At 36.7% G+C, this 10,835-nt stretch overlaps 1 protein-coding gene across 3 annotated transcripts; it reads right to left on the minus strand.

The window, feature by feature from the left end:
* Positions 1-550: 550 nt before the first annotated feature.
* Positions 551-10,348, minus strand: LOC131934844 (hemicentin-1-like). Of its 3 annotated transcripts, none has more exons than XM_059290985.1 (10): positions 10,230-10,348; positions 7,618-7,941; positions 6,698-6,810; positions 4,844-5,051; positions 4,227-4,430; positions 3,788-3,871; positions 3,005-3,268; positions 2,139-2,459; positions 1,422-1,612; positions 551-1,027 (listed from the first exon to the last, which is right to left on the minus strand). In XM_059290985.1, the coding sequence occupies exons 1-9, from the start codon at positions 10,294-10,296 to the stop codon at positions 1,440-1,442; spliced, it is 1,758 nt and encodes a 585-aa protein (XP_059146968.1). In that variant the 5' UTR covers positions 10,297-10,348; the 3' UTR covers positions 551-1,027; positions 1,422-1,439. The 3 variants fall into 3 exon arrangements, with proteins under 3 accessions (XP_059146968.1, XP_059146967.1, XP_059146966.1); XM_059290984.1 differs by having other exon boundaries at positions 1,401-1,612; XM_059290983.1 differs by lacking the exon at positions 551-1,027 and having other exon boundaries at positions 1,303-1,612; positions 10,230-10,347.
* Between the last annotated feature and the right edge of the window lie 487 nt (positions 10,349-10,835).

Consider the following 10,835-nt stretch of genomic DNA (forward strand, 5'->3'; position numbering starts at 1 on the left):
AAAACAGAAAACTTTGTAGTGTTTATTTTCTTTATTACTGTTTCAGTGTGCGGGTGTAATATTTCGCGACCAACCTAGTTTAATAATACTGGCAAAGTAAAATAACAAAAATAAACCTGAAGTATACCTCACCTATTTTTAAAAAAATTTACTTTCGCTAATGAAGAAACTATGTACAGCACAATGTCACAGCCTTTACTGTCCATGACTTGAGTCAGGTACCAGTTAGATCTGTTTTAAATCACAGACAACTTCCATGATCAAGATTTAGATTTTACTTAAGAACTTTTGCTTTAGCAATTGTGTTCACAACCATGTAGTTCCAATATAAATATTTAAGTAGCATGTAAATTACATTTGGTTTAAGTGAATATCTAAAATGTCATGTTTGAAAATTATATTACTAGTTGATTGCTGTCCAAAATAATAAAACAAAGTTATATTACAAAAACACACACTCAAATGAAAAAAACTCATTTTACTATTAGAAGCAATAGTTTTCAATATAGCTTTACAAACAGTTATAAAAAAATAAAATAAAAGGACAATGTCAGATAGCAAGAATAAAAATTTCTAACATTAGCTATGATATTTTTATCCTATATATTACTTTCAAAACAAAAAGTAATTGAAATATTATGTGGTTTAACTTCCAACTTTGGAATTTTGTATTAATTACTTAAATCTTTGAAAGTATTTAAAAACAAAAGCATTAACAACATTTGTTTAGGGGCTGCTCTTGAAAAAATTAGACAAGAGAAAACGCGTACGGTCAAAAGAAATGAGAAGATAACGGAGAATGGGTAACAGGAAAAAGTCCTATCGAACAAATAGGCTGAGGTTATAGCTAGAGACAGGTGAGTTAACGTATATTTGTTGATGCCTCACGGATCAAAAAGCGCTGAGAGATGATGATGATAATAATGAAAATGATGATGTTGGAGTTTGTTAGTCCTGTTTATATGGATCCTGAATGTGACTAGTTTCAGGTTGGTGTTGGTCAGTTCTAGACTTGCTGTTGTCTACCCTGATAAGGTAAAAACCAATCATTTCGTAAATGTGTCTATTAGCAACTGTCTTACGTAATGCCTATCTGTCTGTGACAAACAGGTTATAAAAGTAAATAAATACACACACACACACACACACACACACACATATATATATATATATATATATATATATATATATATATATATATATATATATATATATATATATATATATATGTATATATATATATATATATACATATATATATATATATATATATATATATATATATATATATATATATATATATATATATATATATATATATATATATAAACGTACATATGCTTATATTTACAAGGGCACACATGAATTTATATTCTAGCAGCGTGTTTTACTATACATACTTAACCACACTATGCGCCAACCTTCGTTATGTGTTGTTTCTACATCTGCCCCTCTGTGTTCTGAGTGACACTGTTGTTGAAGGCTTGGTTGGTATTATCTGACTTGGTCCTTTGTGTTCGACACTTCCACAAGACAACAGCCCCAACAACGACCATGATAACAGCTGCACCAAGTCCAATTCCTAGGCCGAGGCCTAGACCCAGTTTATTGTCTGGATAAATGTATGAGAATAATTTCATGGAATGGATTAGCTTTCTTCTGTTGTTGTTTCATTTTATTCATGATTCCAATAAATTGCCTTAGGTTTAAATGCAAAGAAGATACACAAAGTGTGTACATTTATAAAATGTAGATTGTATTCTGGTATTTAAATACAATACGGCTTTTATTCATATATAGCAGAGAGGCGTAGCGAGGGGGGGGGACGGGGGGGGGACATATGTCCCCAGGCGCCGACCTTAGGGGGCGCCAAAATGGGTTGGAAAAATAAATTGAAAGCTTGAGGGGGGGGGGGGGGTTGCAGATCAAAAGTTTGAGAGGGGGCGGGAATTGAAATCTAGAGGGGGGATGCAAAGCGAAAGTTTGTCCCCGGGCGCCGGGAATGGTCGCTACGCCTCTGAATTATATCACGTTTAATTTTGTTGGGATAAATTATAGTTATAAATCCTTACTAATAGTTTAGAGTCAGATACTAAAATATGTTTCAATATTAAAAAAAATAATTCAGCAATACATACCATTAGGCTTAGTAATGGTGAAATAAAACTGAAGATCATTGTCCACTAAGTTGCTGATTGTCAGCACATAACGAGTGAACATCTCCTCTTGGATATCAAACAAGGCCAATTTGACAACCCCGTAGAGAGGCGTTGTCTCGATATAATTTATGTTGTATTTCTGTGGCCACACTTCAAACAGAATGCCGCGCAACTCGAACTTTAGCGAGTAGCTGCTAGGCTTAGGATAACCAAAAATGTTGACTTCAATGAGTACATTATTGCCAGCTGTTGTTGGGAAACTTTGATTGTTTTGATCGTGTTGTTGTAGCAATGGTGAACCTAGGTTTTTGAGTCACAATACAGAGTATATATATATATATATATATATATATATATATATATATATATATATATATATATATATATATATATATATATATATATATATATTTCGTTCTTAATTTTTAGTGTTGAAAGGGATCAAGCCTTATCTGACAGAGGGTTCGAACTTGAGATTATCTCGAATTTATCAACCATGAGATTTAGTCGACTCGACCACGCCTCCATCACAATTGCGGATACGTGTCAACTGGTTATGCGCCATTGAGGCCATTGACTCCGATTTCAGCCTGCTTTTCTTTTTGGATTTGCTTCCATAGCATTTGTCCAACCAAGAACAAACTACAAGGCAGCAGTTGTTTGATTTTGGAGTTGTCTCTCCTAGAAAAGTGGCTGTCCCCACCTAACGAGCCTCATCTGCCCGAGGGTTCAAACTCGAGACTTTTCGGTTTAGCAACCATGAACTTTACCGACTCGACCACCCCGACCCCTTATATCTTTTTAAAATAAGCCATAATTTCAAATATAATTCCAACAAAACTTACATGTTTTATATAAAGTAAAATTTTTGGAGCTGACTCCACCGTTGTTCTCAGCCCTACACACGTACTCATCTATATCTAGACAGGTGCCCCCGGTCACCAGGTGGTTTAGAACCCGGGTCGTGCTAGTGCTGGCTACAACGGAGCCTCTACCGCTGCGTAGAATGGAAATCTTTGGTGCTGGGTTACCCGAGGCCACACAGGACATTGAGATGTTGTTGTCAGCTTTCCAGATGAGAGCGTTGAAATTCAAGACGACTGCTTCAGCTGTAGATTAATTAGAAACATTTTAGTTAATTCATTACCTGTTAATTAAAATTAATAAGATTTTTTTTTTTTGTTGGTTTAAATTGGGTCGTAAATCTTGTTTAGAAATAAAACATCATCTCAGTTGTTTCCATTTCCCTGTAATTTTTCTTGGTTTGTTATAATGTTTTCACTTACTTACTTGAATATAGACTAAATCTGCTAACTATTTTATTCTATTGCAATCATTATTGCGTACATTTCCAATATAAATAATTCGAAAAAGTTACACTTATGAATTTATGACAGTGAGAAAAATTGATAAACAATATTAAAGGAAATTCATTAAAATTGAAAAATCTAATTCTGGGCCCCACGTTCAGAAAGCACACACGGACATTTTACATTACCTTGATAGTTGGGTTTGAAGACCGCGCCATTAGGAGCGTGCGTGGTTAGACAGTCTTACAATTACCTTGATAGTTGGGTTTGAAGACCACGCCATTAGGAGCGTGCGTGGTTAGACAGTCTTACAATTACCTTGATAGTTGGGTTTGAAGACCACGGTATTGTTGTCGAAACCTAGCCGAGACTCCACACGACAGACGTACAATGGAGCTGGGTCTGAAAGGGGAGGTTATTTTACAAGATGTAAACAAGACACAGTTATAATATCTTAGATCTAAAGGAATTCTTCAAAACAAACAATTTAAAAGGAAAACATTTGATTCATCGATCACACACCCAGACATAGAAACCCAAACACACTTACACACATAAATTTATGATATATATATATATATATATATATATATATATATATATATATATATATATATATATATATATATATATATATATATATATATATATATATATACTAAAAATAGAAACAAAGAGAAGTTTTATCACATTTTTAAAGTTAGCTATCGTGTTGCATCTGTTTTATAATTATGAAATTTTTTTTGAAGTAGCTTACCGTCGATGTTGTAGTAGATGATAACGGTTGCTGAGCCATTCGATGATGATGTGGTCTCCACTGGTTGGTTGTTGTAGAACCACTGGACCCAGCCTGGCGGGTTGCCATCACGTGATACACTACATGTGCACGTGACAACAGACTGAACGCTGATTGTTTGGTTGGGTGTTGGGCAAGATTTGTCCAAGGCGGCACTAGGCAAATCTGGTCAGTAAAATTGTTCGCATATTTAAACAGATAACTGAAACCTCCGATTAACAAAACATTGTTTAACGTTGTTGTTTAAGTTTTGACGACTGTTATGGGGTTGTGGTAGGGAGCCTGCTACATTAGCTGTCATACATTTTTTGTATTTTTAAAACTTATCCTGTTTTAGACAAAGAAAGTTCATATAACTGGTTTGTATTATGTAAGATAAAACAATAATTTAAAAATGGATGCTAAAATTATGTAAATACACAATTTAAAAGCTGTAATATCCAATAATAAAAATAATTAGAAATATTAAATTTAAAATATTAGAAATATTAAAATCTTTTATAATTTTTAACTAATATAAAGATACTCAACGAAAACTATGTGCATCAGTGTAATAAGTAGATGGAGGGATAGCTTACATAAATCTACTGTTACTGCTGTACTGTTCGTCCCATATAATTCACCGTCTGTTATACTGGGATAGATCAGGGCCACTAACTCATGACGTCCTAAGCCAAGTGAGTTTAATGGAGTTATCCATCCGCATTCCGCTGAGACGGTTCCGCTGTAGGGCGAACTTAAAATAGGGGTGTGAAACTTACTGGTGCTTGGAAACGTTAAACTGGACTGAAAGACAAAATAATTACACACACAAAATTTAAAAAAAAATAGGGACACGTTTTAAAACAAAATATGTTTCTTTATCCACTGCGACTCAATTACGAATTGTTCTACTAAATTGACTATATTTTTAGTAGGCTTGAAAAGCTGGTTCGAAATGGTTTCCAAGTTTTTCTGCCAGAAAGCAAATTTTTAAACCGAAAATTGATAATTTTACACCATTTGTGAAGTTAGTACAAAATGACCTTCGGTTTTATTAATAAGGCAAGAAATATTCGAACAAATAATTACTAGTAATAAAATAGCTAACAACTGTTATTTTTAATTTGGATTAGTAGAGTCCGGATGTTGTGGTGATAGGGGATGTTATATTATTTTTTAAAAATTAATAACTACATTGAACTCTATTGTGTATTTTATCATTGAAAACAGCTGTTGTAATTTTCTTTGTTTTACTCTCTCAGGCCACTCCGGTTGACTTCAAGGTTGGGTTTAGGGCGTTTTTTTTTAAAAATATTTGAACTGATAAAATAATTCTAAACAGCTATTTAACGGCTTATACTCATAAAACAGGTTAGTAAAAAGTCTAGTGACAATTTAAGCGCAATTTCCTTATGTTACCCATAACAATTTTAAATCGAGATAAATCATATATTCAGCAAATAAATAATGCAACACAAGTAGTTTTAATAATTCAAAACAAAATAGAAAAAATATTTATTATTTAATAGGGTGCAAAAATAACGTTTGAATTAATAAGTAAAAAATAAAGACAACTATATTAACCTATATCAACGGAAATAGTTTTATTTTAATGAGTAGGCCTACACGATGCTCAGTTTAAACAAGTAAAGTAGTAAATATCCTATAAATATAAACTTATTTGTTCTTATTAATTTTTTGTGACCGAACGAAAGGATATTTTTGAAAACTTTCTTCGGCAATATTGTTCTAAATTATGGCAGGAATCGATTGGTAAATGTTTCAAGTCGCTAAGTGGTCTGGTTGCCGAGATATGGGCCAAAAACTGCATTTTTCCGATGTTTTTTGGCTTTTCCGGGAAATTCAGGAAGGAATTCCGGGAATTGTTTTGGCCCACAATCATCCTCGGAACTTGCTTAACATAATTGCTTTTGGAACTAGTCATCGATATTGCTTCGTTGAAGAGATACGACTTAAACTGCGGACATCCATCCATCCATCCATCCATCCATCCAGAAATGACGAGTTAATAATCGCAATTCCTGTAAGGAAATTGCGCTAAAAATATAAAAAAGAGTTTCAACGATGATTCCCAAACGGTTTTAAATTTTTTAAAAATGTAACTATAATTTTATCGCTTGCCATAGTTTTAAATATTTTTTTTTCAATTTATTATTGTTACAAAGACTTTTCAAGCCTATTATAACTTTCATTACGGTTAAATTTTTTAAAGTGAAAAAATAATGACATGTTGAATGCATAATTTCTGATAACTTATTTTAAATTTTAATTTTATACATAAAACTTTACTAAATTTATTTTTTCTTTTAAATAAATTAAATAGTACATAAAGCAAGACATTAAATGTATGTTTCTGATGCAATACTTGATGCAAAAGAATGATCAAAATGTATGTGTAAGGTATTTATAAAACAATTGAAACAACGTACACCTGAGTAGAGAAGACAGGCCGCAGTGGGATACACTTGACTAGTCCTACACACCAGTTCGAGATCTGTGCTGGTGGTCTTTGGTTGCTCACACACCACATCTTCTGGTCGTACTGGGTGGGGAGGTGAGTACACGGTGAGCAGAAGGCATTAACATGGTGCGCAACCGGTGGTTACACGGTGCGCAACTAGTAATTACATGGTGCGTATTAGGTATTAACACGCTGCGCATAAGGTATTAACATGGTGTGCATTAGGTATTAACATAGTGCGCATTAGGTATTAACATGGTGCGCATTAGGTATTAACATGGTGCGCATTAGGTATTAACATAGTGCGCATTAGGTATTAACACGGTGCGCATAAGGTATTAACATGGCGTGCATTAGGTATGAAGGAAACATGTCATATAGTTTCATGTAATAGTTCTATAGACGAACTAGACAGATCATAGAAGAAACTCAGAAACTACTTCCCACAATACAACAAAATTCATTTTATAAGTATTTATAAATGGGAGCAGGACATTACCCCCCCCCCCTCCTCCCATCAATTACCCCACCCCCCCTGAGCAGTTAGAGATGGGGTAAGGTTAAGTTAGTTTAGGTCAGGTTAGGTAAGGGTAAGGGTTCGGGTTAAGATAAAGATAAAGATAAGGGTAAGGGTGAGGGTTAGGGTTAGGGTTAGGGTTAAAGTTAAGGCTTAGGCTTAGTCTTAGGCTTAGGCTTAGGGTTAAGGTTAAGGTTAGGATAAGATTTTTTTAGGAAGTGTGTGTGTGGGGAGGGGGGGGGGGGTAACTGTTAAGAGGTAATGACTCCTGGAAGTAATGTCGGGAGGGAAATATCCTGTGGGTCATTGACGGTTGGGGGGTAATGTCTTAGACACTTTATAAATAGGTAAAAATAAGAAAGGGTACTCACCGAAAACTTCTAAATTTAAACACACATTTATAACAGGTATATCATAAACATGATGGATGTCATAAACTTGGCATTGGATAGACACGCCAACTAGTGCAGCAGTTACGTCATAAACGTTCAACCCGTAGGTGTATTTCCCGGACGTCCGCTTGACAGTCGCATCATAAGGCTTTATATAGGTTTCACACTTGTCATCAAAACATTCAGCGATGGTTCTGTTGTTGTTGGCAAACCATTTCATGTGTCGGATTTCAGTAGGTGAGTTATATACACAAGTCATTGAGTAGGGGCGTCCTAGTTCTGCTGGAGAGCATCTAGAGCTGACTGAAATTATATTTTTTATTATTAATTTTATATAAGATTTTTTTTTATAAGAGTTAGACATTACACATACTTTTTACACAATAAAATAGGCGGGGACTTATTGAAATGTGCTTTTTTTTTTTTTTAAAAAAAAAAAAGAGGTATGCAAGGTATAAAGAGAAAAAAAAAATCACAAAGTTCATTTTTAGTGACTGGTGGGAAAAAAAGTTCATTTTTAAGGACGGGTCAATTATGTAAGGAACGTCAAGAGTTTCTTCCAGGCATCGCCCCCCCCCCCCGCCCCCTAAGAAAGTCTACCGCCCCCCCCCGAACGAAATGGAATTTATATAGGAAATATATACTTTTGACAGTGTCCAGATACAAGCCCACCCAGCTACACGCCCTGCTACAAGCACACCCAGCTACAAGAATACCCAGCTACAAGCCCACCCAGCTACAAGCCCACCCAGCTATAAGCCCACCCAGCTATAAGCCCACCCAGCTACAAGCCCACCCAGCTTCAAGCCCACCCAGCTACAAGCTCACCCAGCTACAATCCCACCCAGCTACAAGCCCACCCAGCTACAAGCCCACCCAGCTACAAGCCCACCCAGCTACAAGCCCACCCAGCTTCAAGCCCACCCAGCTACACGCCCACCCAGCTACAAGCCCACCCAGCTACAAGCCCACCCAGCTACAAGCCCACCCAGCTACAAGCGTACCCAGCTACAAGCCCACCCAGCTACAAGCTCACCCAGCTACAAGCTCACCCAGCTATAAGCCCACCTAGCTACACGCCCTGCTACAAGCCCACCCAGCTAGAAGCCCACCCAGCTACAAGCCCACCTGTTTACAAGAATACCCAGCTACAAGCCCATTCAGCTACAAGCCCACCCTACTACAAGCCCACCCAGCTACAAGCCCACCCAGCTACAAGCCCACCCAGCTACAAGCCTACCCAGCTAAAAGCCCACCCAGCTACAAGCCTACCCAGCTACAAGCCCACCCAGCTACAAGCCCACCCAGCTACAAGCGTACCCAGCTACAAGCCCACCCAGCTACAAGCTCACCCAGCTACAAGCTCACCCAGCTATAAGCCCACCTAGCTAAACGCCCTGCTACAAGCCCACCCAGCTACAAGCCCACCCAGCTACAAGCCCACCCAGCTACAAGCCCACCTGTTTACAAGAATACCCAGCTACAAGCCCACTCAGCTACAAGCCCACCCTGCTACAAGCCCACCCAGCTACAAGCCCACCCAGCTACAAAAATACCCAGCTACAAACCCACCCAGCTACAAGCCCACCCAGCTACAACCCCACCCAGCTACAAGCCTACCCAGCTACAAGCCCACCCAGCTACAAGCCCACCCAGCTACAAGCCCACCCAGCTACAAGCCCAACCAGCTACAAGCCCACACAGCTACAAGCCCACCCAGCTACAAGAATACCCAGCTACGAGCCCACCCAGCTACAAGCCCACCCAGCTACAAGCTCACCCATCTATAAGCCTACCCAGCTACAAGCCCACCCAGCTACAAGCCTACCCAGCTACAACCCCACGCAGCTACAAGCCTACCCAGCTACAAGCCCACCCAGCTATAAGCCCACCTAGCTACACGCCCTGCTATAAGCCCACCCAGCTACAAGCCTACCCAGCTACACGCCCAACCAGCTGTACGCCCACCTAGCAACAAGCGACCCTGCCACAAGCCCATTCACCTACAACCCCATCCCGCTACAATTGCTGAAATCTACTTCATCTGCCGCAATGTGCTGTCATCTAATGAATGAAGAGATGTATACATCTTATGTTTTCTATCTATTACAATTCATTTTTAATCAAAGTACGCATGGAAATGGCCATCTTGTTAAAAATTATAGCTTACAAAAGAAAACAATCGCTATAGAATAGAACTATTTTGATAGATGATGAATTATATGTAGTTTATACCGGTAGATTTTTTTTTAGGCGAACGTAAACTAAACATAATAGGAAGGTAGGTGGATATTAAAGTTAATGTGCTAAAACTAGTTAAGTTCAGGTATGCTTATAGAAACATTTAACTGCTATGAAAAGACTGGTCATTCATAGTGGATAGGTAGAATTGTGTACATTATATAATAGGCTTTGGGGGTAGGGGGTTGCTGGTCTAACGTTGCTGGAATAGGCTAGAGTTGTATAATTATATTTATGAACTGGTTATTTCATCTAATGAATAGAAAACACTTATTACCAAACACATTTAGATTGTAAAAAAAAAAACACAAACAATTTTAAAACTATATCAAAGCTGTTTTGATACTTACTGCTAATATTTATGACTGAAATAATTAACGCACAGAAGAAAATAAGTCCTAACCTCAACGAAACCATTTTATCTTTATTACCTAACCAAATAGCAACATCTGAAGGTTTGGGATTATACCTCGTTACTAAATCACATTCTCCATGATAGACAGACCATGACATAAACATGGGATTTCTTTTGTAAACCAGTTTCAGCCTAGTATAGATTTATGGAATGAACTGAGTTGTGAAACAGCGACGTCCTATAGATTTCTGGACTACACATGATACAGAAGTGGGTGTCATGATTCATGTTCTGGATATGTAATATATATATATATATATATATATATATATATATATATATATATATATATATATATATATATATATATATATATATATATATATATATATATATATATATATACATATACATATATATGTACATATACATATATATATATATATATATATATATATATATATATATATATATATATATATATATAATACTAGCGCACTCGTCGCGCGTTGTTGTGATGTAGGTAGCCCAACACATTACAGGAACACACCATTCTTGAAGGGTCTCATCAATATGTTACCTGTGTGTATTTTTAGAATTG

This window comes from Physella acuta, unplaced genomic scaffold (genome assembly GCF_028476545.2).
Source record: "Physella acuta isolate Inbredline_101_S28 unplaced genomic scaffold, ASM2847654v3 ptg000118l, whole genome shotgun sequence".
Lineage (NCBI taxonomy): Eukaryota > Metazoa > Mollusca > Gastropoda > Physidae > Physella > Physella acuta.

What these genes read in the sequence shown, in the direction of transcription:
- LOC131934844 (XM_059290985.1), bottom strand. Translation starts at nt 10,296, where the DNA reads ATGGTTTCGTTGAGGTTAGGACTTATTTTCTTCTGTGCGTTAATTATT. An exon ending in TTCAGTCATAAATATTAGCA is followed by an intron (nt 7,942 to 10,229) that starts GTAAGTATCAAA and finishes ATATAATTTCAG; the next exon opens with TCAGCTCTAGATGCTCTCCA. An exon ending in CCTGTCTTCTCTACTCAGGT is followed by an intron (nt 5,052 to 6,697) that starts GTACGTTGTTTC and finishes TTTGTCTTTCAG; the next exon opens with TCCAGTTTAACGTTTCCAAG.